Source organism: Pararge aegeria, chromosome 20, assembly GCF_905163445.1.
Source record: "Pararge aegeria chromosome 20, ilParAegt1.1, whole genome shotgun sequence".
Classification (NCBI taxonomy): Eukaryota; Metazoa; Arthropoda; class Insecta; order Lepidoptera; family Nymphalidae; genus Pararge; species Pararge aegeria.
The window spans coordinates 5,658,144-5,685,577 of NC_053199.1; the positions used below are offsets into that span (position 1 = coordinate 5,658,144).

The window sequence follows — 27,434 nt, forward strand, 5'->3', positions numbered from 1 at the left end:
AACTATATAATACCCGGCCGGGCGGTCCGCGGCTTTTTTCTTGCTTTTAGTATTTCTGTACCCGTCGTTTCTGTTCTAACTAATAAGGTATGTCACCATCTTAAGATGGTACCCGTGTTTTGATTGACAAATTATAACAAGAAGCTGTTATTGTGACTCAACAGTTGGACATATAGCCTCCCGGACTGTTTTGTAGGAATAATGTTTACATGTAGTACATTATTGTCATGTATTATCAATCATTTTCGTGGCGTGCGCCAAGTCTGTATGACCTTTTTAACAGACATCGTTATATTTCAGCCACTGTCCAGAAAATCATAATAAAATATACTAAAACCTTCCGCATGAGTCACTATGTTCATAAGTGAAAACATCACACACAAACACTCACATTTATCCCATTTCCCGGAGGGCACTTGTAAATGTATCGAAATCTTCCAGTTACAGTTTTATTAAAAGTATAGATGTCTATGCATATCGAGCATAACATAGCGTGAAAGCGGATAATTTAGTCAGTTTTATGGTTTTTTTTTCTATGAATAACTCTAGATTAAAAAACTAAATGAGAGAAGAAGGCTTTGCGCAGTAGTGTGAGCCTATAATGGATTCATCCTGATGGTGATACGAAAATAAAACAAAACTCCAACAAAAAACAAATTCTTTGTATGTTATAGAATTTATAAATTAATTTGTATTACAAAAATAACATCAAAACACATTGCTATAGCAAAATTATAATAAAAAAAGTCTTGTTACAAGTCATAACCAAAAAAATCTTCACACTAAGCATTAGGTTTACTATGTGGAGGGGTTTATCCTATGTATTGAATGAGGTGATATTTGCCTCACTTGTGCAAGAGTGCCTTTCACTGGTGACGTCACAAAAACAATATGGCAGACAGTGGCAACAACAGTTATGCCCGTTTTCACTAACCCTAGGCATAGCGTAAATCGAAGGCATATTGATTAAGGCGATGTCTATAGTATTACTTTACCTACTATCAGTCATACATTCAAAAATCTGAGAACCTTTTTTGTGATGAAAACAATATCCAAAGTTCAGAAACCACTCGTTTGTTTAATTTGTAACTTTGTAAATTAAAACCATATTTATTTTTTATTCACTAGCTGTTTGCGCGCGAATTTTAATATCATGATTGTATAGGTGTTAAGTCTTTGTCAGTAAATAGCTGCGGCTAAAGCCTCCCACCAGACAAGAGAAAATTCGGAAGTTATACATTTCTAAATAGCCCGCGCCGGTGATCGAACCCGGAACCTCCACTTATAAAACCACAGCGCGCACCACTGCGCCAAGGAGTTTGGTTTGACGCACAGAATAAAGAACAAAAAGAACCCTCATTCATCCATTATTGCATGTAGTGCATTGTGTCCAAAAACAATGAAAACTCCCCCGCACGCGGAATTTTGCTCACAAACTTTCCCATTTCATCATTTTATAGTAAATGTTTAGAACAAACGGTTGGAACTATTCCCACTTACAAAAATGTACACAGTTAAAACAATAAAAAAAATTATTCTATTCACTTCTAACAAGCTACGCTTACTTTGGGGCTACATGGCGATGTGTGTATTGTCGGAGTATATTTATTTATTTATTTTATTTAACATTAAAGGTAAATAATTACTATCAACTGCTACTTGGAATTAAGTGACTAACCGCATGTTCGAGAAAAATCACTGAAGTGGAGTGGTTTTTGATGATTGAATATAAGTCGTGTACACGGTTTCTGTGTGTTCTTAATTCTGTGGATTGAGGCTACAACTTAGAATTAAGGTTCGATCTTGTAACCGCCATGAAAGCTTTTAAGCTCGCTACATGTGCCTCCGCGCCAGGGGCGTTTATCCTCTTGCAAATTTCTAGCTCGGACATATTATTGTACCATCGATTTACATTTGGATACCTGAAAAAATAAGCAATTGGTTATGTATGGGAAATAATGTTATTTTTTTTTGTTAACGGGAGGGAATATAAAACAAGATACCCGACTATTTTGGGGAAGAAGTTTAATATAACTGCCACAGGTAAGCCCGCTACCAGGTTTGACGTCATCATTCATCACTTACCACTTGCAGGGCTAGCACCGGCAGGAGACAAAAATGATATCCCCCTATTATATCCCCTGACAAGGGATATAATAAACGTGTCCACCTGCTAAAGCACTGCTTTAGCTTTTACCTCCGTTTTTACCCCGTAGAAGTTTACCCCCGTTTATAATTACACATATATTATTTGGATATTATTTTCACTTGTGCGTAATATGCATGCATAAAGCTGTGGGAGAAGATAAATTTTTATCCTTTCCCCGGGGATATAATTGTCTCCTGCCAATGCTAGCCGTGCAGGTGAGATTCCAGTCAGGAGCTAAATCGTAATGGAAATGAAAGGTTAGGATTCTTCTAGGCAATATCTACCATCGCATAAATATGCATTGTTTAAGTAAATACCCATCAACATCACAACTGTATACTCAAAAGAGTTCAACAAACGTATTCATTATATGTGTTGAGGGTACCGGTAATTCCTTAGGTACCCTGTGGTGTCACAGGGAGTACTCGAAACAAAAGATGTTAATGTGACTAATATATAATTGATACACCGTGTTTCACAAGCAGAGACGCACCGAGTACTGTCGTATCGCGCGCAGGCGAACTATATATATATAAGTACAATCCACATGTATCCACATACGTAGTTACGAGGACGTTTACCTACTATCAAAGCTTTTAGAAGCTGTATATTTTTTCGCGACAGGAAGCTAGTTGTAGCACATAGCTTGATTTATACAAATATTTATTTACTTTTTAGTTGCTAAAACAAATATTCGGTCGGTTTTTCAAGAAAAATTAAAAGTATTTTTTTTATTGAATTGCAATAATAGAGATCGCTTTAGCGTTAAGACTGCCTTTGCACAACTATACTAGTTTTTTTATTTTTATCTATTGTGTTTCTCATTGTATTTTGTTTTTGTGTGTGCAATCAAGGATTTAATAATAATTTAGTTATTTTTTATGATTATGATCTAATAAAATCAAACAATATTAAAATTTTATAGGCTACCATTTCAAAAATCTAAACAACCAAATTTTTTTTTTTATAAATTAGCAAATTTGTAATCATACAAATTTGTAAAATGGTCAGAAGTAAGGCGATTTTCGACATTTTTCAACAAAACGCTCAGATCACAAAAAACAGAGACGAGAGATTTTTTTTAATTATGTGTTTTCTCTAGGCAGTAATAAACTCACCTACCTACAGAATTCAGTTTATTATTTAAAAAAAAATACACACAAACCTTTTCTCATCTATAGGATGTAACCCATGCAATGACGACATAGTAGTGATGGCGCTTAAGTCAGCCAATGTGACGACTTCGTCAGCTAAAAATAAAGTATCTGACAAGTAAGCCTCAAGCATTCTATACGCGTCGTCTATATTCCTTTTCATTGATTTGGATAATTCCGTCAGCCTTCCTGTGTAAGAAGGTGCCTGCAAAACCGGATACCTTCAGTAAAAAACCACGACGAAAACAAACATATCAGGAGCTATTCGATTTGGTTAAACCATTAAGCTACGCTTACTTTGGGGCTTGATGGCGATGTGTGTATTGTCGTAGTATATTTATTTATTTATTATTTATTTATCTCCCTCTCTCACCAGGTTTCGAAAGAATCTGCACCGTTACGTTTTTGAAATACCATCAACACGTATGGTGCGTTTTGCTTCTTCCTTTCTAATCCGCACCAGATTTGGATGCCCTCCCACCTATGATCTGGGTAACTTCAAATCAAGAGTGAATGGGCATCTTCTAGGCAAGCGCGCTTTATCTTAGGCTGCATCATCACTTACCATCAGGTGTAATGGCAGTCAAGCACTTGTGAATATATTAAAAAAAAAAAAATCTCCGCAGAGCTTAGCAAGGTCTATTAATTTTTTACGTTATATCTAAGAATCTAATTTGTGACTGATTTTAGTGCATAAACCGAATCAAAAACGTGTATTTACAAATTACAGGATAATATTAAGAATATGTAAAACAATTTTTGACATCACTGCATCATGCCTGAAAGTGATAAAATACGTATCAGATATTTCTCGATAAGGAATAATATATTAGAAATAGAGTAATTATTGTAAAAAAATATATATCTAGTAATTAAAAAGGCACATCTTACATTTTTGCGCATCTTATGTATATATTTTTATTGTTTTGTTATTTCTTGTGATATACACTTTTAATTTGTGCAAAAGACTTTATCTATCTATCTAAAAAGGAGCGAAAAAAAAACGTTCTGATTTATGTAAATGGTAACAAATAAACCCTCAACGCAAATATAAAAAAAACAAAGATGTGCTAATCGATTTAGGTTTAATATAACTGGCATACTCTATAACAGTTTTACCCGCTACGACGGCATCACTTACCACCAGGTGTAGTATAATTTAAATATGATATATATGTATTTGTATAAATATTAGGTATGCGTCACCGTCACCGAGCCATCGTAGGTAATAAAGTAATTACAAATTTATTTATATGTTATATTTCTTACACCGACATCGGAGGATCGAATTTAACTTCAATTTTCCTTTATGGCTCGCAGAGCAGTTTCCTAATCCGGCCATCCCATATTGGAAGCGTAGTGGGCTTTAGCTCCATATAGCAGTCTTATAAGAAGTGATGAAGATAATGATAATGATAATGACGATAATAATTTATTTTAGCATTCAATATATTGTACTAGGACTTAATGACTTCAAGGTATATGTGGAACAATAATCAGGCTATTGACGTACGGAAACAGAATTACTGGAGAAAATGAGAACGGTATAAAAATTATAACTTACCATAACAGACCTGAGCCTTTGAAATAAAACGCCGCAATCAAAGAATAACCTCTGATTAATCGTCGCCCTTTTCCTCTTGTCCGTCGGGTAGAGGTGCCAGTGTTCGGCCGTGGCGTATTTATCAAACAGATACAACATAATGGCGTGACTGAAATAGATGAACGTTGCTGTCACAAAAAACATTGTAACTTGGGAGCCCTTGGGAGCCATTTGTAACAATAAAGGGTTACCGAGCTGCAATTTTAAACCAATGTTTCTCATATAAAAGTAATAACATATAATATGCAATATTTCTTTTTCAAGCGCTTTGTTTTTATTTTATACCCCCGCTACTACCCTTATTTATATATTATGCAGCCCCGGGATAAAACCATATGTTGTTATCGGCTTAAAAAGTTTATTCTAATTTTGATTTATTTCTTAACGTTACTTAATCACATTAAAACATATTATAAAGTTTATACTTGGAATACTAAGATTCATCAAAAGTATGTGCTATTTTTATATAATGTCTATTATTTGACAATCAGCTTTGTGATCTTCCAAGTATACGTGACATTGGTGAAATACAACGTGCAGATTTGGCACACCTAAAAGCCAAAAAAAAGCAGAAGAAGAATAAACTTTCACGTCATAAATATTTTTTATCAGTGTCATCTATACTTAATATTATAATTAGGGCTACGTGGTTTGTTTATTTGTAATCGAAAAACACTGAACCGATTTTAATAATTTTGTCACAATTAGAAAACTATAGGTTAATTTTTTTAATTAGGTATTATTAATAAGATTTCAACCTTATTTAATGGTATTCGTAAACCAAGCCTAGTCAAGAGTGCCTAGTGTGAAATGACGCTACTAGATGGCGCTTAAAAAAGTCTTACTAGGCCTTAACGATCAATTAGCACCAACATTACCTAACTATAAATAATACTTTTTAAATAGGTTTTAACTAAATTGTAAACTTTGTAAGTATAATTTTAATAATTGTAGAACTCGATGTAAGAAAACATGCTATATGTTCTCCATAACAATAAATTAAAACTTACCTGTCTCCTAAACAAAATCCATCTTCTTCTATATAAGGAACAGTTCGCATTGGATTTTTCTGAAATTGCAAGTTTGTTAAACACACCAAATAAACCCGAAGTGATCTTCGCACAGTTTAATTTTGTCTACAAGAATTGCTAATACAGTGATATTTGAACTATACTAACCGAATATTAAGTATATCTTAGGACCTATATTATTAAAGAAGTACAGAGGAGACAAATGTTTACCTTCGTCATTTCCGGCGTGTCTTGCTCTCGCATAAGCGGATTAATATCATATGCGACATAATTTACTCTAAGGATATCAGCGACCATCATTACAGCGCGGGCCGGCGGACTTGCGTCTATTTTGTACAACGTGAGTGGCATTGCTAAGCTGGGAAGTAAGTATTAATTAAGTAAAGGTATTAAGATCGACGACTTATTTTGATAAACTGCCCTATGATGTTCGGAAGTATAGACTATATCATATTGGTGTTGAAAATTATAAAAAAAAAAGAATACTTTTGAAAACGCTAGTTGTCATGGCCGCGCAGGTGCCGTCATAGGCAAAACGGGGACTTATTAATTCCTTGTTCCATAAGAAAAAACTTAGCAAGTGATAGCTTGAAATCACAAAATACTTGATATTCGCAGACACTCGAAGTTCACGGTACAATATTATGTTCATATAGACGTAACGTCACAATTTTGAAATCAGCGTTTCACTTGTCATGGCGGATAGCTAGATTTTGCAGTTTTATTTATTAAAAAAAAATACCATTCAATGTTTTTGTGATTCTTTGCTACTGTCATCGTGCCTACTGCAGACTGCCGTAATAGCTTATGTTTTTTTAGTCTAGTACAAGTTAGCCCTACTACAATCTCACTTCATAAGCGATGATGCAGTCTTGAGCTGGTAGCGGGCTAACTTGTTAGAGGTATGATAGTTAAGTAGGTATATTCATCCCAAGAATGTCACGCAGTATCTTAGCGATTTAGCTAAATCTTATTACAAAAAAAATACCGATCATACTTTACTACAAGCTTTTACTTATTATTGAGTTTCTTAAGGTACAGAAAGTGGCTACTAAATTATATTTCGAAATTGCCAAAGAAACCCCCACTCTACTTTCTCTTCTGGTAAAAATACTACCGTAAAATCTAAGTAGGTACCTATATTAAATACGTAACGGTAGGTATGTAGTAGTAAATCTAAGAATTAATATATCACGTACATAAATTTCATTAAGTTTAATGTTATCTACCTTTAAAACCTAAAAGTTACTTCACTTAAAAAGATGACAACATCAAATTAATACACTCACCAACTTTCTCGACCTTTGCACCAAATGATTATTTCAATAGAAGGTATTTAGGTAGGCGCTAGGCAAGTATGTATGAACCTTTACATTATTGAATTTATAGTAGAATCTAGGTCTAGATTACTTAGAAAATAATGGTTTGTTGTGGTACGGACCTACTTAATTATAATTATTTAAAAGTTATTTATGATTTTAACTGGTCAGGTAGTTAGTAACTACCTAGATAGCCATAGCAGACGAAAATAGTTTCTTATCTACAAAATAAATAAGATTAGGTATCTTATTTGAGCTATCTATAAAAACAATAATATGAAACATTTGTAGTAGGTACACCTACCAAGTATCTTTAAAAAAGTCTAGATATAAAATTATACCTACAGATAATAAACGTAAACCACAGAGAGCGTAATTAATATCGGTAAACCACAGATCAGTTATCACAGAAAATAAGTTATTAAAAGTTTATTTAAAAATTATTTATGATTTTAGCAGGTCTAACTTACTACCTAGATAGCCTTAGCAGACGAAAAAAGTTTCTTATCTACAAAATAAATAAGATTAGGTATCTCTTTTGAGCTATCTCTAAAAACAATAAAATAAAAAGTCTATAGATATAAAATAACGCCCACAGATAATACCTAAACGTAAATCACAGAGAGCGTAATTAATATCGGTAAACCACAGATCAGTTATCACAGAAAATAAGTTATTAAAAGTTTATTTAAAACATTATTTATGATTTTAGCAGGTCTAACTAACTACGTAGATAGCCTTAGCAGACGAAAAAAGTAAACGACAGACCAGTTATTACAGAAAATAATGAACGGGAACTCCAAGAGCAATGACCAGCATCTCATCATCTATTCAGTATCTCTGAGTCGGCGAATAGAATAACGTTAGAAACTATAAAATGTGCCCATCTACATATAACTATCTAATCAATAAAATTAATATGTAAATATTATTAATATGGTAACCCCAGATGAAGCAATAGAAAGTAGAAACTGCATCTCTATTGGGAATTAAGGTTACGGAACGTAAAATAAGGATAAGAAGTAAAAAAATTACAGTTTGTCAGGGTTCCAACTTAATATCATATTACTGAGATACTGAATAGGCCTAAAGCTTCCCGATTTTTAAGTTTACTTTTTACATACAGAAAAAGTAAAAGAAGCTGATATCGAATAGAGGGCCAGAACACAGTGGTAACAATTTTAAATAAAATTGACAGGTTTTAAAGTATGGCTTTCCCTTTTACAACTCTCCCTATAGATAAGGATAGCACTACTTTTAGACGGATAAATTACGTCGGAAGGATATACTACTTTTACAACTATAAACAGGTTAAAGCGTAGATTATGAGTCATCCAGTTTTAATCTTATTTTGTTATCGAACCGTAATTTAGAATTTCTTCAATCCTTATACTCCACACCAAACAGATCCCCAGCAATGTACCAACTACGCACGTTTCGCTCCGAAACCGGAGCATCCTCAGGAGACGTGACCTTACAATGAATAATTGTTAAGTACATTGTAACATTGCACAGTGCCGGAAATCCGGTGTGTAAGGATATAAGGATTGAAGAAATTATAAATGAAAGTATATAAATGAAAGTTTTTTCGGTGTGGGTAGGTTGAATAGTAAACATCTAAAGTATTAGTGTCCTCTGTTTTTAAGCATTTTTAAGTATTTTTACAGTAATTAAACACTTATTTCACCTCTAAATGCTTTAATAATTACCTGCATCATTCGGCACAATTATTTCCCCTCACTTTTAACATCAAATAACAATAATAATGGATTTACACAGTCAACTAGCAAAAGGCATGGATGACATTGCAAAAATGGTTGAAGAGAGAATGAACCGTTTTGACAAAGCACTAGCACAACAATCTGGAGCAAAACCCACTGGTAATGTGAACAATTTCAATGATCTTGCTTCATTGGCCGCCGACTATGCTGATTTTAAGTCCATGGTATGCAACTCTCTATCAATGCTGCAACAGCAATTGAAGCTCCTTCTGCTGGGGTTTGACAACCATGAAGCGGACTCACGCAGAAAGATTCTTCTATTTCATGGCATCCCTGAAGACAACAGCGAGCAGTTGGATAACAAGATAATCTCTATACTCAGAGACCAATTAAAGTTAACCAGTGTGGATCACATGTGTGTTGATGTTTGTCATCGTTTAGGCATGAAGAAAGATAAGCCCAGGCCCATTCTTGTTCGATTTACTGGTTTAAAGAGCAGAAATGCTGTGTGGATCTCTAAGACGGCTCTTAAGGGTTCAGGTATAACGATTTCAGAGTTTCTAACTAAGCCGAGGCAAGAAGTATTCATCTCTGCCAGGAAACACTTCGGCTTGAGAAGTTGCTGGACTGCTGATGGCACCATCATTATAGCGTTGCCAGATAAAACTCGGGCGAAAATCGTTTCCATGTCGGAGCTGGACTTGCTGAGAGTTAAATATCCCTCTGTTCTGCAATCTTCACAGGAACAGAAGACCACAAGAGTGCGTCGTAATGTTAAAACATTGGCTAAGTGAAGTTTTTGCCTGTGATTGTTAGTGATATTTTAACTCAGCCGGGTTATCGCCACTAGGCATCGGCATCCACTTTTTTGTATTGACTATGATTTTGACGGTATTTTAATTAATTATAGTGTTAGTTTAATTGTTGTTGCCACTTTTATAAAAATAGTTTACTCTGACATTGTTCCACAATTGGTTGTCAGTGTCGCTGTCCTTAGGTGTGGGTAAATCTCGAAACACGTCTAATATTCCATTTGACCTAAATGCACTAAATACTCATTTTTCTACTCCTCCTGTTACGCTTTCTGATTCAAAAAAAAATTTAACTCTACAGAAATTATCCAATTTCACCCCATCTTTGTGCGAATCTTTTAGTTTCCATGAAATCACAGAGAGCGTCGTTAAGAAGAGCATTCTTTCTATCTCAACTAAAGCTATTGGAAGCGATGGCCTGAGCCGTGACATGTTAGTTCTTGTGGTGGATCATATAGTGCCTATAATCTCCCACATTCTAAATTTCTCCCTGGCCTATGAGATCTTCCCTACTGACTGGAAAATGGCTCATGTCATTCCTTTACCAAAATCTCCTAATCCAAATTCTTTTTCACAGTTTCGGCCTATTTCAATTCTACCTATACTTTCAAAAGTCATTGATAATGCTGTATTTATACAACTGTCTTCTTTCCTTTTCACTAATAATCTTTTAAGTCCCTTTCAATCAGGTTTCCGTCCTTCCCATAGTACAGTTACTGCACTACTTAAAGTCACTGACGACATTCGGTTTGCTATGGACAACAAACAGCTTACTGTTATTACGTTGTTGGATTTTAGTAATGCGTTTAACTCAGTGGACTTTGATATACTCCTTGGTATTCTTCGCTCTCTTAACATATCGCCTTCTGTGATTAACTGGTTTCACTCTTATCTTCATGGACGCCAGCAGAGAATTCGCACGGAAGAGGCATTTTCTGACTGGGCTGACCTCTCCGCTGGTGTTCCTCAAGGTGGCGTGCTTTCTCCTCTTCTTTTCACAGTCTTCATTAACGAAATTACAAAAATTCTTACTTCTCACTACCATCTTTACGCTGATGATTTGCAGCTTTATAGGCATGCAACTTTAACGGATCTGGACGCTGCAATTTTTGCTATTAACGAGGATCTGAATGCAATTAAAGACTGGGCCGAATCGTTCGGCCTATTAGTTAACCCTAATAAGTCACAGGCTATGATCATTGGTAGTAGACAGCTAAGGAGTCGTGTGACTTTTAATGATTTGCCTCCGATTTCTTATAACGGTATACCAATTGTGTATTCGTGCACTTCAAAAAATCTAGGACTTATAATTGACAGTAATTTAACTTGGTCAGCTCATATAAACCAGGTAAGTAAACGTATGCACTATGTCGTTCACTCATTGAGGAGGCTGCAGAATTTTCTTCCGCTTCATACCAAAATTATGTTGGCCCAATCTTTATTGCTACCAATACTTGATTACGCCGACGTCTGCTATTTGGATGCCACTGAAGAGCTACTTGACAAACTTGAAAGACTTCAGAATTTGTGCATTCGCTTTATCTTCGGATTGCGCAAATTCGATCACGTTTCTGATTTTCGTCGTCAATTAAAGTGGCTGCCAATTCGTTTTCGCCGGAATGTGCATATTTTAACTGTCCTTTACAACATCCTATATAATTCTTCTTCTCCTGGATATTTGTGTGAGCGTATAAAGCTATGTCTTCCGCCTACGAGACCCTTGCGGTCTTGCGTGTCAAAAAATCCTCTTGATGTCCCCTCATATAATACTATTTTCTTCCAGAAATCTTTCTCCGTCCACGCTACACACCTTTGGAACTTACTACCAGAACATATTAGACACTGCCGATCGGTGCACTCTTTTAAACACAATGTAAAGGAGCATTATCTATCGTTGTCATAGTATATTTATAGTATATTTATCACTGTTTACTTATTATAGATATATATTTATATTTATATTATATAAATATTTATTATATTATTTTTATGTATTTTGTATATATAGTATATTCGAATGTTATTGTATTAGTATGTAGAATTTTGTTATTATTTAGATATATTAAATATACTTAGTAGTTATGAAATATATTGTACCTTTATTTGACCTATACCACAATTAAATCGTCTTACTCACATCCTGGGGTAGCTGGAAGAGATCTCTTATAGAGATAAGCTTTCCTTTGTACACTTCATGTATCTTATGTTCACAATCACAATTTATGGTACATAAATAATAAATAAATAAATAAATAAATAAATTACACCATACAGATTCTCCTGCTTTTTGCGGACCATAGCAAATTAAGCTTAATTTTCATAATATATCATGGATTTCCGCAAAGTAACGCCTGCTTCTCTTCAATACGACGTGTTGTCGATGTCGTCGAACTCTAGGATACAACTTCTGACGTTGTTAAAACAGTGGTGCGCAGCGACAGAGAACCTAAAACAACGTCGGTTACCCTTTACTATACTTAGTTATTAGCTAGTTCGTTGTTTAGATAATTTTACACAGCAGTTCGTGACGTAATCAACTTCTTTGTTGTTTCGCAAACAAACCCCTAACCCTAAGGTTGCGTAATGCTTTGTTGATTTTCATAATAACAAAGTTGCTGAGGTCATGCTGGCTGGCAACATTCATTGAGCGAGAAAATTGATCACTAATCATCTTAGGTAACGCACCCGTACTACACGACCCGTTCTGCCGGTGAAGATACCAACACTTGGTCACAGCGGGCGAAAGAGAATCGTCAGCTCGCTTCTCCGCAAAATCTATTACTTAATATTGCAAAAATATTTAACAAACACTACGGACATTGCTGTAGGTACATTACCTACCTTCGTTTTTTTATACATTTATTGCATTTTTGTTATAATTATTGAGATCTACATAGGGAAATAATAATAAAAAATACATAAATATACTCGACATTGCACACTTGGCCTGATGAATATTTTTTATGAATATAATATACTATACATAATAAAACCCAAACAACGAAAAACATTCATGTTCATCATATAAACATTTTCCAGTTGTGGGAATCGAACCCACAGCCTTGGACTCAGAAAGCAGGGTCATTGCCCACTGCGCCATTCGGCTGTATAACATTACCTAACATTAGCAGTACCTATTAACACAAAGTTTGGAAGAGCTTCGCTGTCTGAGATAATGTGGTAGAGAGCTACCACATCATCTCAGACAGCAAAGCTAAAGTTAACGTATGTTTTATCAAATAACAACCCCCTTTCATACAAATTCTGTGGACTTTAAAAATAAATCCAATGCTATTCCATTTGGATTACGTTTTCGTTTTCAAAAAATAAAACAATACACGATGTATAATTTTAATATATGTCCGTGTTTGTGAAAACATTTATACGTTAAATTGCGCGCTCAATCCATCAGTTCGTGACGCAATGATTAATGGAAAGCCTTCGAGTTGAAGTAATTCGGCGTCAGTCACCATCTTCACCGCAAATAATACTAATGCTTTGATGCAATTCGGCTTATTAATACGTTTATTCTTTATATATACAAATATTATAAGTTTATTTTGACACAAATACTACACTGATGTTGACGAGCCACACCCAAGGCCGCGACGATCCCCTTTGGCATACGGCTGTATGCGAAACCTATGAAGCGCCTCTTAAAAATAAAATTTTCCTCAGTTTTGAATAGATAATATTTTCCTAAATAGGTAAAACCAGTTCGCTTCTGCTTGCCAATTTCGGCTAAAAATAAAACCTATGAAACCAAAGAGGATACAAACACTACGTTAACAACTTCAAATCGCAACTTTATTTAAAAGAAAACCTAAAGAAGAAAATGTCCAAAAAACGATAAAGAAAACTCGACAGAGCAACAAATTAGATTTTTTTTTCTGCTCACACCACTGACCTCTCTTTAGTATACTTAATAGAGGTCAGTGGCCCCCACCCAAGGGAGGGAGAGTGTGACTCGATGAGAAAAAAATCACAACGTGTGACACGATTGGTTGTGACTACACAGGGCATTGACTTAATATCTTATAAGCTCACGGATACAGGAATGGAAAGAAAACTGCTAACCTGCGTATAAAAAAAATATTTTTTATTTTAGTAACTTAGAATATAGTCATTCGTCCCCACTATAATCAGAGAATAATAATCAGTAAGGTACATTGTTGAATAAGTATGAAACGGACTCAGCGTAGTGGGTCCTTCTTATAGCTTCTGCTAGCATTACTGATATATCCATAGTCTGCAATTTCGGGCACATTTTCATGTTTTTATCCTGTGGTATCGTATTCGTTACAACAAACGCTTCCAGGCACGAATTGTTTATTTTGTCTATGGCATTACCTGCGAGTACCCCATGAGTAAGTATAGCGTATATTTTATTAGCACCGGCTTCAAGTAACTTTTCTGCTCCTTTTACTATCGTATCACAAGTGTCAGCTAGATCGTCAACCATAATTGCCGTCCTGTTTTTCACATCGCCTACTAAAACCGTTGAATCTTCTACATTTGCCCTTTGCCTTTCTTTGTGGATGATTGCGAAATCAATATCAAGTCTATCTGCGATGGAGGTCATTCGCTTCACACCACCTGCATCTGGTGAAACCATAACGCTGCTCTCCCATTCTGGAATATTATCTTTAATCCACTTGGTGATAGCGGGTTCAGCGTATAAATTATCCACAGGTATATTGAAGAAACCTTGGATTTGAGACGCGTGTAAATCTATCGTTATAACGTGATCGGCCCCAGCTACTGATATCAGATTAGCAAGAAGCTTAGCAGTGATCGGTGCACGACTTTTCTCTTTTTTATCTTGTCTGGAGTATGGAAAAGAAGGTATAACTGCTGTAACACGAGATGCCGATGCAATTTTGCAAGCGTTTATCATAATCAGAAGTTCCATAAGATTATCATTGATTTCACCACATCCACTTTGCACGATATACACATCTTCACCTCTTACTGACTCTCCAATTTCAACATTGGTTTCCTTATTGCTAAACTTCTTTAATGTAGCTCTTCCTAGGTCAAGACCAAGTCTGCCTACGATAAGTTTCGCAAGATCTGGGTGTGAGCTACCGCTAAATACTTTGATGTTCGGCATTCTTGAAGGTTCCTTATTTGTTAATTTCTGATTTCCCACTGCTACGTTTTCGTAATCTTCGTCTAATGTCATTGGCATGACTGATGTAAGTAGAGAGTTAAAATGTTTTATTGATCTTGATAGTAAATGAGTTATTTGCTATAAACACATTTATCGGAGTTCAAGTTGAGGTCGGGTCGGCATATACGGCATCACCGCAATGGTTCGTTATCAAAAAAGTCGGGCAAATCCGAGTATTACTCGTCAGTGTTAGGGTTCCGTATTTTTGTACATACAACAACAATATACAATTTTATTAACGACTAGCCGTTGCCCGCGTCCTACGTCAGCTTTTATTAATACGGTGGAAGTCGTTTGTTTTACATGGATAAGAAATAGCCTTTGTTACTATCCGTCCTTTTAGTAAGATATTTAGTTGCTTAATTAATGTAAATTGCATGTAAGTTATTATTGGTAACGATTATTTTCCTTAAAATAAGCCGAAAATAATAGTTCGTCTCGTTATATAGTTAGAGGAAGTAGAAAAAAATATGACGAATCTATATACTCTAATTATAGTCTAGTTTTATTATTCTCTTACGTATTTAAACTACTACTAGATTATCACAGTTGTAAGCCCACTGTGGTTCTTGTGATACCTACTTAATCCTACTAGTATTATAAATGTAAGAGTGTGGATGTTTGTAATTCAACCACTCAAAAACGGCTGAACGGAATTGGGTGAAATTTGGCATGCATGTAGCCTTTAACATGGAAAAGAGCAAAGGCTATCTTTTATCCCGATGCCTTCAGTAGTTCCCGAGGGAAAATTGAAGCTTTAGATCCAATTCTGAAGTCCACGCAGACGAAGTCGCGGGCAGAAGCTAGAAGCTAAATTAATATAGTTAAACTTTTCAGTTTGGGTACGTTTGGCTCATATTTTTTACAAAACGGCGTATTTAAAAATATGGATTTTAAAACAATTATTTTCGACTTTTTATTGTTAGTCAATTTTGTGTAAAGTCATCTTTATATGCCAATATTAGGTTATAAGATTGTGAAGCAAAGTGATCCCATAAGGTTTACATTTTTTCAGTATTAAATACGGAATTCTAAAAACGAATAACGTTAAAGGCAAACAGTGTTACATCATATTATACAAATTGATATTCATATTTAATCGCAATTAAGCACTAAAATAAACATTTGAACTAATTACTGTTTGATGCATTAATTGTAAATTTTCCCAAATTTCGGAAATTATTTCAATACGAATATTAGCTAAGAATAGCGGTTTCTTGTGACTTTGTCCACTTACGATTTGTGATTTATTTTCCTATGAAAACTTTCATGCTCTATTCTACAGAATATACCCTGACCCACCGAGTCGCGTCACCCGCCTGTGTAATAACTTCCATATCGCTTAGCGTTCTTTCTGATTCTTATTTTTGCTCAGCTCTATCTTTATTATTATCAGACAATTAAATAGATCTTAGCAGTGGTTAAACTTCGGCTTCCCTTTAAGGGGGACCGAGTTCGATCCCTGACCCTTAACTTTTCGGAGTTATGTGCGTTTTAAGCAATTAAATTGTCCTTGTTGCCATAAATGATGAGTTTTACATGTAGATTAATTTTCGTACAAACACACAAGTCACTAACTTTAGTACCGTTTGTATAAGACTGACAATATCATCATCCGCAGTCCATTAACGTCCCAGTGCTGGGCACAGAACTTCATTCGCATAGGAGAGACGGTTTTAGAGCACAAACCACCGTGCTGCTCCAATGCGGTTTGGTGGGTAGTAAACGACTATTGTCACAAGTTAGCTTATGGTGATCTCCGAGGCAGGGGGCTGACAACGTCAATTTTCTAACGGGCCGGTAGGTACTTTAAATTCTTTTACAGAAAATACACTCTTAGGATTCCAACACGTCCTGGGTTGTGATCCGTATTACGTATATACACACGTTAACCCTCAGACCGTCGCGGCAGAAACTCTCGACGATTCAACGGCCTATTGGCCCTGCTTTCTGAGTCCAAGTCCGTGGGTTCGATTCCCATTTGTTCCCGTTCATCACAAAAACTTTTTGAAAATGTTAGTGTGATGAACGTATGTGTGTATGTATGATGTGATATGTATGTTATACGTATTAATGTATGTGTTATTATTCATAAAAAATATTCATCAGTCATCTTAGTACCCATAACACGAGCTACGCTTATTTTGGAGCTAGATGGCGATGTGTGTATTGGCGTAGTATATTTATTTATTTACTTTTCAGTATTAATTTTTTTATACAATCGTGAGTTGTACAATGACAAATAAAGACGGACATTTGTGAGTTTAATGATAGCCACTATCATTAAACTCAGTCATGAATATGGTTGTAGATTACAGTCAAGGGTTAACCTTTAGCGGATTAAAAATAAATAATAAAACTAGTCTAATAATAGACTACCTGTAAGACGCTGCTGCCATCGAAGAAAACATCGTGAGGAATCCTGCATTATTATATTGCATAAGTAGGTCATTGTAAGCCCTCTGCGTATACGCCACCCACAGGCTGCACGTGTAGATCGTTTGGTTGAACGTTTGGCATAATAACGTCTAAATATTGGCATTTCTTGGCGAATATAGGAAGAAACCCGTAGTCCATGGTGTTGCTATCCAATGGAATCTGGGATGGGCCAGCCAATGGATACCTTACCAGTATTTTCAGACAGTTTATTAGGTGTTCGTACCTACAAGTGGATTGGGATGAATCCATTAACACTCGTAGAGTTCTGTCAGCTACATCCTATTGTGCAAGCTAAAACGATTATTGACAGAAGCCTTACCACAGATTATTTATCAATCGTACAGTTGGGTAAAAGATTTATCGCAGCAACCGCTTCTGCTCTTCTCTTGATTATTTATTAATATTTAAAAATAGAACACGTGTTTGATACTACTTTCTGTATTGAAATTCAAATAAGTACAATATTATTATAATTTAGGGAATTCTGAGGTGAGGTTATAATAAATTTATTATTAACACACTTTCTTATACCGGGTTGGCTTAAAATTTACTTAGCATTCGTTTTCATAAACTTTCTCGTTGTAGTAGTTTGAATTCATTCGGATCATGAAATAAATATTTTAGCGGAATGGGTTAGTAACCAATATCGCTAAATCGCTTCGCGGCATGTCTCTGTTGGTAAGGGTAAGTAAGTAGGCACAGCCGAAGGATCCAGACCTGACAAGAGATAAATTCTGAAATTATAAATTCCCATATTTCCAGGATGATTTGTCATTTATATACCGATACATTGTACGATTGCTAAACTGCGGCTATTCAAAAGGGTTCAATTACAAGGTGAATATCCCTGAGGCTTTCGAACTCACTCGAAAATGTCGTTTACCATTTTAATCTTAGAGGAATCCAATACTTGCGCACGTGACGTTCTATGTATGTATTGGAATTTCTTTTATTTGACTAAATTCATTGTTAAAGTAGCTTAAAATAGTATAGCTTAAAAATTCTAATAAAAATCCTAAGAAATATGCCAAAGTGTTTTATTTGAGAGTTATTTAGTCCTTCCTTCACGCCCTAACCGAGCCACCAAACAAACAGATTGATGGCATAGGGTTAATTGAAAGAAAGGAAAATAACATAGACTTGTTTTTATTCCAGGAAAACAACCGGGTTTAAAAAAAACCGTAATTAACGCGGACGAAGAACGCGGCTACTGCTATTTATATAGTATACTAGCTCACTCGTTATTCGCGGCCGGGCCGCCCGCTGCATTTTTCTTGCTTTTTGCGTTTCTATACTCGTCGCAACTTCTAAGCGATTAGGTTCAATTTGAATAATTTAAAAAGGGATTTGGAGGTATATAATCAAAATTAATATTTATAAAACTATGTATTTGGATAAGGATTAATATTATTATAGGAATGTCAACATCATACGATTATACCCGTGTTTTGAAAGAAAAATTATAAAAAAACAGTTATTGTGACTTAACCATAACAGTTAGACTTATAGCCTCGCGGATTCTTTTGTAGATAATCACGATTACTTTAAACATGTAGTACATTATTTTTATGTATAATCAATCATTATCGCGTCGTAAGCCAGTTCTACGGAAGAGTGGTTTTTTGTAGGACGGGTAGTGCGATATTTGGTACACCCATTCCATAAATTGCCAGTGCGCAGTTCTCCATGCAATAAAGTTTAGTATTAAGTTACTTCTCCGGACTAGAAACCTGACTGTCAAAATCGATCCAGCACTTTCGCAGTTTAGCCAGGACAAAATGACGGACGGCTGTCTGTTGTAAAAAATTGTTATTTTTAGTATTACGTCTTTTATTTTATAATTCTGAATTTAGCAAAAAGTACTCCTATTTTATTTATTTTCGAAGACCGCTATGGTTCATAATAAATTTTATACATAGATAACATGGAATGAGTATTATGCGCATTAGCATATTATACGAAAAGAAAACATGGTTGCTTTTTTTAAGGCTCTTATATTCTCACGGTTCTATAAATCAAAGACGAATAAAGCGCCCAGAAAAAACTTTGAAGTTTAAGTAAATCCGTCGAATTTGTATGAGGATGTTCATTTTTGGCATTTGTTATTATTTTAAAAAAAATTAAAGATTTACGGTCTCGTCGATGTCACGTTAGCTTACATGAAAACTTACAAAAAGGTAATAGAATCTAGGATAATAAATTAACAACAATTTCTTCATCAGTTTCTAAATGGCATAAATCGACGAAGGTGTTCAGTTGTCTATAGTTATCATAGTTGTTCATTTCTTCGTCCATGCCGTAGATGTTTATAAACTGGATGTCGTATGCCCAAAATCCGCTCCCGATATCGCATATTGGATCAAAGTCTTTTCCATCAGCAGTTATGGTCATGTTTGTATCGTTGGCCACGAATACCAAACTCATATTCTTTGTAATAAACTGCTTTCCTGATGCTTGGCATACAGACGTTTCGTTGTCTGTGGTACACTCCAAAGCGATGATAACTGAGAACGGCGTGAGGAATTGTGTACTTTCAGCAGTCGATTGTGCTTCCTAAAAAAATATCATTAATATTAGCTATCTTTATATTATTTATTCTATTACCGTGGCGGTACTACAGGTATTACCTAAAGTTTAATTTGACTCTCTCTCTGATTTAGTAATTTAGGCATAGTTGGGTCAACGATGTTTACACAATTTGGGCACACCTAAACTAATGGAATAACCTATCCATTACAAAAAAAATATTTAAATCAGTTAATATTTGACGGAGTTATGATGTAAAATCGTCAAACACTAAATCATATTATATATGATTTAGAATAGGTACCTACCCATTTTTGATATCCAAACAATCATTTTCCTACATTAGCGATTTATTCCAAATCGAAGTATAAAAAGCCTTTTCCTGGTAAGGGCATTTACGGAGGAACTATTTCTTGTAATTTTTTTTACAAATAATATTTTTATGGTATTATAAATAAAATAACCACGACGTTTTCTTTGTAATAACAGTATGCGTTGTAAAGGAAAAAAAAAAATCCAATTTGTCAGGTTTAGTCTGGCTTGAAACAGACAGACATAGATATTTTTTATCAGAATTATACTTCTTATTTTCAGGATGTAAACATATGGCAATTAAATTGTTGTTTAAAAAGACAAGTCGCTAGTAAGCAGAAATAAGCATCTCAATCTTATATGGATTATCGAAGATAGACTTACCTTTTGATAAATTAGTATCGAGCCACCTTTAATAAACGTAAGGAAGTCGGCTTCAGCTGTCATCATAGTAATAGGGTCTCCTTCATTTGCTTCTAGTTTAAGGCCACTCCAAAGTTCGTACCATGTTCCAGGGGGCAACCACATATGTACATGACTTTGAAAAGGTGTTAAGTTTGGAACTACCAATAGGCTGTCTCCTACACTAAACTGTGTATCAATATCATGCAATGCTTCAGATAATGGGAACTGATAAAACATCGGTCTTAGCAACGGACCTTCTTGAAGTGTAGTATAAAAGTAAGGTAATAAGCCAAGTCTGCGATTTAATGCTTCAATGATAATACTTCTATGTGTTCCATTAAATGCTGTTGGATATCTCATATATTTCCTGGAATGTATTTTTATCATTGGGAAGTAAGTGGCTGCCAAATACCATTTAACACAGAGGTTTGATTGGGTTGTGTGGTTAAAGTTCTCAGTGTCTCCACAAATCGGACTTGACCAAAGCCAGTGACCAGAAATTCCTCCAAGAGCTGCCGCTATTAGTTCTCGATGCAGATTTGTCCAAGATGCATCAATATTTTGTCTGTTTATTGCGAAACCGCCATTCATCCATAGACTACTTGACCAGATTGGTGTTGAATTATCTTTTTTGGCAAAAGCTTTGGCAAAGTCATTACCGTATGTGTTATGTTTGAACAGATATAATTCGTTGTCATTAACAAGTGATAAGTTCCATTGCGGTGTATTTGCAAATGCGTTTTCAAAGTTCTGTAATATTAAAAAATATAGACGATAAATATTTACATCAATATTAACATGATATCAAACTTCGATAACCACTGCTGGACATAGCTCTTTTATAGAGAGTTCCAATTCGAGTGCACAAGGTACTCAAATTGGAATTCGCTGGTCGCTTGATTCCAGCGGTTCTCTGCAACTTATTTGTTGGTGATGCCAGACGGGTAGTGCTAGCTTCCATTGGTTTTCCCAACTATATTCCCGACCATATTATAATATAATGACTTTATAATTTGGTTATTTTTGGATCTCCTTATGTATGATTTGATCATGTAAAGATAATCTCTGTCCAGCGCTTACTGATTGACTTGAGTTTTCTTGTCAAGTTAAAAGCATGGGTACTAACTGCCATGCTTTATAGCTGTAAGTCATTACTGGCAACGTGCACTGTTCTACTTTGATTTGAGGCGCAGCATTTTGAACGAAAAGATTCATCAAGTGTCCTTAGCGCAAATAAGTAGTTAATTAGTATAAATAATACATTTTTAAATACCTCACTAAAATATGGCAAATATAAAGCAGTTTCATTCATTTGTTTCTCTAAGTTATCTAATGGCCAATTGTTTTGTAGTACCACACCATTAAATTGATCGTAAGCCCATAAGTTATCAATAAATGCGTCAGGTGCTTCATTATAATTTGGGTATATAACTTCGATATCGTTAATGGCACCTCTATATATTTCGAGTGTATTTGGTCGACGATACATAATATCTTCATATGTACGTATAATTTGACAACCTTCTTTATCTTTTCTTTGAGCAGTCGTATTATTTCCTTCTTCAGTCAACGTTTCATTAGATTCTTCCTCGAAGTAACGTATCTGTTAAATTTAAATTAGATTAACATCCACACTTAAATGCTTAGTCGCCATTATTTCTACTACAGAGGGTCTCAACTCAGTATGAGGAGGGTTAAGGCCGTTGTTCCTCACGCTGGCCGAGTTTGGTAGAACGTTGATGATTTGAGAACGTTGTGTAGACTCTCAGGCATGCCGGTTTCAATGTATTCCATCACTGTTCAAATGTTTCAAGTCAGTGATGCTTTTATTGCTTAAAATATACGCACACACATAGCTCCGAAGAGTTAAAGATGAGTGCGTGAGATCGAACTCGGTCCCTTCGAAACAGAGGCAGAAACTTTAATCACTAGGATATTTACTTACTTACGTACTTAGGACTTTAATGCTTAATGAAGTACTGTTTTAATAATACTAATTGCGTAATCTCGTGCAAAAGTGTTATTGTTGTCGGTACGTGTTGAAAATCTGGAGAATGTAATGTACAGTTTTTTAACTTAGTTATGGAAGAAAATGAAGTCTTATCTGAATAATTTACAAAGAAATATTTTTGGCAACTGACGAAAGTATTTCTCAAGTTCATCATAGCTGTTTAGAATTAGTACATACTAGTATCGATGTAACTTGAATATGAACACCGTTTGAAAAAAAAAGGAAAACATTATTTATTTCTATGTTTTATAAATTTTCTATAATATTTAGTTGCCCAGTACTTTTTTTGTCACATAAAAACTCTTTGTTGGTATTACAAAAAAAAAATCTGCACTACCCGGTTAAATTAATATAATATATAATTTTTTAATATTTAATTTATTATGTATTATTTTATTTGTGTAATCTAGTTTAAGTATTAGTATGTAGTTATTAGTATGTATTTTTTTTTAATATGCGCAACCTGCAGTATGTTATCCTTTTGTTTTCCTTATCCTAAGGTTGCCTGGAAGAGATCGCTACAAAGCGATAAGGCCGCCTTTTGTATACCTCTTCTGTCTGTGTTTTCTTTTATTCTTTTTTTGTATTTTTATTTGTGTGCAAATAAAGAGTATAAATAAAAATAAATAAATAAATTACAAATAGTCCATCTTCATACATATAACTTGCAGTAGGGTACAAACTTAACTTAAGCGGGTCATCATAAATAAAACACAAGTGCGGTAATGTTAAATAAAACACGCGTGTCTATTATATTAGGTTATGAGCCTTATTTCGATGTGATAAAGTTTACATTACGAGTATATATAGACTACTTACGTAAGGAGATACGTATGGCACAAATTTTTTACCAGCTTCTCTGACAATATTGGCACCACTGTTTACTATATCAATATTGCTAATATTGCTTGACTTGCATTGATCAATGTTGAATACTATAGGACCGTGTCCACAATGACTATCGAATGGTAATTGGTTCCTTGTAGCGTTTGATATGAAGTTGTCCAGATCCATATCTGGGACTTCACTGGAAAAAAAAAGTAAGTAAAGTTGTGTTAGTGTTAGTAGAGCTTTTTGTTACAGGGCTCGTCAGAGGAAGTTCTACCACCATGCATATTTCTGCCTCTAAGCAGTATTGTTGTAATGCTGTGTTCCGGTATAAAGGGCGTCGTTGCCAGTGTAATTACAGGACACCTGATCCTTAGGTTAATGGAGACAGAGATGCACTTTGTGTTTTTATTTTTAGTTAGTTTTATTTCTCCATAAAGTTCTCAAGGGCGTGTGAAGTTCGCTAATCCCTGGGCCAGCGTGGTTGATTACGACATAAACTTAAACTAAACCTACAACTTTATTCCCTACTAGCGGACCCGCGACTTCGACCGCGAATAAGTCGACTTAAAAAAAACACGTCAATTTTATGCCTATCCAAAAAACCACGTCAGTCTAAAACTCCGTTGCGCGGATTTTGAAACACAGATGGAGAAAAAATAGCGAAAAAATAGCGATCCTGTAGAAGCTGTTTGCTTTTCCGGGATAAAACGAAGCCTATGAGCTATGCCAGACTATATTGTATCTTTGCCAAATTTTAGCCAAATCGGTTCATTCCTTGTGGCGTTAAAGCGTAACAAACATCCATCCATACATACATCCATCCATCCAAATATCTACTCTCACAAACTTTCGCATTTATAATATTAGTAGGATGGTACGCATGCATTCGATCGTTGTCCCATATGCCTTGCGACTTGCTGTGTGAAGAATGTCCTTGATCTCCAACAATATTTATCAGATTTTCATTAAAATTAGACAATACCTGCTTAGTAGTACACACGGTCAAATAAAAAAAGAATGTTTAAAATCGGTGCAAAATTGATAAAAAATTTCATCCTATATCCCGGAGGAAACTTATTGTTTATCGGGATAAAAAGTATCCTATATGTTGACCCGGGATATCAGCTACCACTATACCAAATTTTATTTAAATCCGTTCAGTAGTTTTCACTTGATGCCCGGACAGACAGACAGACAGACAGACAGACAGATAGACAGTCAGACGAAAATTAAACAAGAATCTGTTTTGGACGCAGTATCGATTATAAAGTATATTATACCCCAGTCAAAATTTTCAAAATATTTTAAATGTACAGAAATCTTCCAGTTACAGTTTTATTATAAGTATAGATTAAGAAAATGTAGATAGAATTCCGACCTTGTCTGAGCCAAAGCCCTGAGTCAAGGGCTGGCTTGTAGTGGTTTCATTCCACTACAGTGCAATATCACCGGCTAGCCTATTAGGGGTATGGTAGTTATATTAAACCCATACCTCTAATCGGTGTCTACGCGACATCGTACCGGGACGCTAAATCGCTATCGGCAACTAGCCACAACTTCCACCAGACAAGACCAGACAGAATTAAGAAAATATGAAATAAGAATAGAACGGGGATCAAACCGGGACCTGCTACTTAAAACCATAGCGCTCATATCTGAGCTTAGGAGGTCGTCAGCAGTTGAAAATACTCTTAAATATGTTTAAAAACATACCTACAGACATGAATCCCCAGCATCCAATATTCCAGTTGTTTATGATGGCCTATTATTATCATCACGTCTTCCATAATCCCCTTTGGCTCTGGACCGACAAACAAATGAAATTTCAAGCCGTAATTTGTTATACTGCGCACAACGATCTGCCCGCCAGGGTGTACCAAAATCTCTGTTGGCTCATTTACATCAATCAATAGTCCATGAAAAGATGTATTTATTTTGGCGAATATTAATGGGATAGAACTCATATCTCCATCGTTGCTGTATATTATTTTAGTTGTGTTCTTCTTTAAAGGTATCTCGCCTAAACCGTACATGGTTTCGTTTGTCAATTTGAAAGCGATCTCCCAAATATTATCTGATGCAATCAATGGTCCTCCGACAGTATTGAAGATTGTACCTTGTGATGCGTTGACAGCTATATTAATCTCAGGTGTACCAACTTCATAGGAATATTCCTTGTCACTTAAACGTTTGCTGGGAAAGGATGTGTTTCGAGAATTGTAGAACGTTATAGCCAAGTGTGTAGCTGACTCTTCGTCGATAGACAGTCTCACTTGCGGTATGCTATTTTGGTTTGAAAACGGCACTGTAGCTATTCTCGGATGCAATACAATATCATCACTCCAAGGCTGATCTATTATGTAGGAAAATCTTGAAGGAATCCGATGAAAGCACATGTGCAAGTTGCGGTCGTAACAGCATTGATGGTGACATTCCTCTTCGGGCATCTGTCCAACGCCACAAGCGAGTCTAGTTTCTCTGGGGATTAGGCAGGAACCAATGGAGAATCCGTCGGACGGTGGTATATTCAGGGCCGTGAAGAAGTAAAAGTGATATAAAAGCAAAGGAACTGCTATTCCTAATATTATAAATACTATTGTGATTTTTAGAGGTTGGTTCAATAAAATCCGGTCGTACCATTTTATATCTGTAACATAAATGTTGAAATCAGTTAATATTAAAAGTGATTTAGCTAATATTAGAAGATGTACACTTAAGATTTAATAGGGTTTCTTTTTGATAGGAAAGTTGTACGGTAGCTATGTTCTTTAGCATTTGTTGTTATAGAGGCAATAGAAATACATTATCTGTTAAAATTTCCACTGTCTGACTTTCACGGTTCAAAAGATACAGCCAGGTGATAGACGGACAGACAAAGATACGATGGACAGCGGAGTCTTAGTAATAGGGTCCCGTTTTACTCCCTGGTTACGGAACCCTCAGAATTAATAAATAATAAATGATAGGATTCTAGGTCTCCATAAATAGAACTTTGAGGTACGAATCTTTCAATAAAATAAATATTTTAATTACGACCCAATATTGATTCATGAAATTATATTTTAAGTTCGGAAGTAGGTACTGACTGTTAATAAATAAAAAATAAATTTTCTTTTTTAAGCAAATACTTACTGTTTAGTTTTTCGTAAGGATAAAACACTTCGGAGTCAACGAACTCCTCTTTTGAATCGTTAATATGAGGTATCATATTGTTTGTTCAGCTTTTTTCTTATAACTTCTACCTTAGTAACACGTAGGTGCTCCTATCTGAAACGTAATAATAGAAATATATAAAAGTAATAATAATGTATCTTTAATGAAACCGCTACACCTATCTATAACTTACACAGAGATATTAAGGAGAATGACATAGGATACTTTTCTTCCCTGAAAAACTATATCCCGCGGTATATTGAAAAAGCCAAAACAAAGGTGAACGAAGCCACAGGCACGCCTAGTTAATTATTTATTAATAGCCCACCAATCCCCATCGGCTCAGCGTGGTGCGTGCAAACTTTATATACCTGTCTGCTATTATTCATGATTCAAAATTGTGATAAAAATTACGCTGATAAATATGCTAAAAAAATAAGTGTAAAGATTACCACAGAATTTAAATCAGGAATGCAATTGAAAAAAATATTCAGTATCCAGTATATTATGTAAACAATTATTCACCACAGATTAATACATATTTTAGTTTTTTTTCTAAGATCATTTAAAAACTTTTATCACTTTTCAGTAAATAACACCTTAGCTTTTTATTTTATGAACTCTACACTTAACTTTTGTATTGTATTTTATTGTATTAATGAGAGAAATTGAATTTAAATCGTTGCGCAAACAACCAAACACTTTGTTTTCGTACACGCAATCAACAATTATAGTCTCTTATCACTGCATTATTGTTAATTCTATAATTTGTACCGCTTAAAAAGAGCGCTGGGA

General features: G+C 35.0%; 4 protein-coding genes across 7 annotated transcripts; 1 reads left to right on the plus strand and 3 right to left on the minus strand.

Annotated features, from left to right (window-relative positions):
* Positions 1–1,575: 1,575 nt before the first annotated feature.
* On the minus strand, positions 1,576–7,544 carry LOC120632597 (glutathione S-transferase 1-like). The gene is made up of 6 exons (XM_039902524.1): positions 7,227–7,544; positions 6,148–6,295; positions 5,917–5,975; positions 4,868–5,015; positions 3,315–3,508; positions 1,576–1,922 (listed from the first exon to the last, which is right to left on the minus strand). Exons 2-6 carry the CDS (start codon positions 6,286–6,288, stop codon positions 1,778–1,780), a joined length of 687 nt encoding a protein of 228 aa, XP_039758458.1. The 5' UTR covers positions 6,289–6,295; positions 7,227–7,544; the 3' UTR covers positions 1,576–1,777.
* A 1,477-nt stretch (positions 7,545–9,021) lies between these two features.
* On the plus strand, positions 9,022–9,871 carry LOC120632869 (protein unc-13 homolog C-like). Its single transcript, XM_039902908.1, has one exon. It carries the CDS (start codon positions 9,022–9,024, stop codon positions 9,769–9,771), a length of 750 nt encoding a protein of 249 aa, XP_039758842.1. The 3' UTR covers positions 9,772–9,871.
* A 3,996-nt stretch (positions 9,872–13,867) lies between these two features.
* On the minus strand, positions 13,868–15,030 carry LOC120632810 (ribose-phosphate pyrophosphokinase 2-like). Its single transcript, XM_039902825.1, has one exon. The coding sequence runs from the start codon at positions 14,978–14,980 to the stop codon at positions 13,946–13,948; it is 1,035 nt and encodes a 344-aa protein (XP_039758759.1). The 5' UTR covers positions 14,981–15,030; the 3' UTR covers positions 13,868–13,945.
* A 4,350-nt stretch (positions 15,031–19,380) lies between these two features.
* LOC120632710 (probable alpha-glucosidase Os06g0675700) lies at positions 19,381–27,345 on the minus strand. 4 transcript variants are annotated; one of them, XM_039902685.1, is made up of 8 exons: positions 27,165–27,345; positions 26,833–27,066; positions 26,619–26,753; positions 25,200–26,133; positions 23,475–23,682; positions 21,918–22,247; positions 20,624–21,394; positions 19,381–19,954 (listed from the first exon to the last, which is right to left on the minus strand). In XM_039902685.1, the coding sequence occupies exons 3-8, from the start codon at positions 26,692–26,694 to the stop codon at positions 19,589–19,591; spliced, it is 2,685 nt and encodes an 894-aa protein (XP_039758619.1). In that variant the 5' UTR covers positions 26,695–26,753; positions 26,833–27,066; positions 27,165–27,345; the 3' UTR covers positions 19,381–19,588. The 4 variants fall into 4 exon arrangements, with proteins under 4 accessions (XP_039758619.1, XP_039758621.1, XP_039758618.1 ...); XM_039902687.1 differs by lacking the exon at positions 26,833–27,066 and having other exon boundaries at positions 27,165–27,183; XM_039902684.1 differs by lacking the exons at positions 26,833–27,066; positions 27,165–27,345 and adding an exon at positions 27,092–27,153.
* Between the last annotated feature and the right edge of the window lie 89 nt (positions 27,346–27,434).

Coding starts and splice junctions, on each gene's coding strand:
- LOC120632597 (XM_039902524.1), bottom strand. CDS start 6,288: ATGCCACTCACGTTGTACAAAATAGACGCAAGTCCGCCGGCCCGCGCT. Junction 5,976..6,147: donor ACACGCCGGAAATGACGAAG/GTAAACATTTGT, acceptor TTGCAATTTCAG/AAAAATCCAATGCGAACTGT. Junction 5,016..5,916: donor GGATTTTGTTTAGGAGACAG/GTAAGTTTTAAT, acceptor CATCTATTTCAG/TCACGCCATTATGTTGTATC.
- LOC120632869 (XM_039902908.1), top strand. CDS start 9,022: ATGGATTTACACAGTCAACTAGCAAAAGGCATGGATGACATTGCAAAA.
- LOC120632810 (XM_039902825.1), bottom strand. CDS start 14,980: ATGCCAATGACATTAGACGAAGATTACGAAAACGTAGCAGTGGGAAAT.
- LOC120632710 (XM_039902685.1), bottom strand. CDS start 26,694: ATGATACCTCATATTAACGATTCAAAAGAGGAGTTCGTTGACTCCGAA. Junction 26,134..26,618: donor TCCTTACGAAAAACTAAACA/GTAAGTATTTGC, acceptor TTTATGTTACAG/ATATAAAATGGTACGACCGG. Junction 19,955..20,623: donor CGATACTAATTTATCAAAAG/GTAAGTCTATCT, acceptor ATATTTTTTTAG/GAAGCACAATCGACTGCTGA.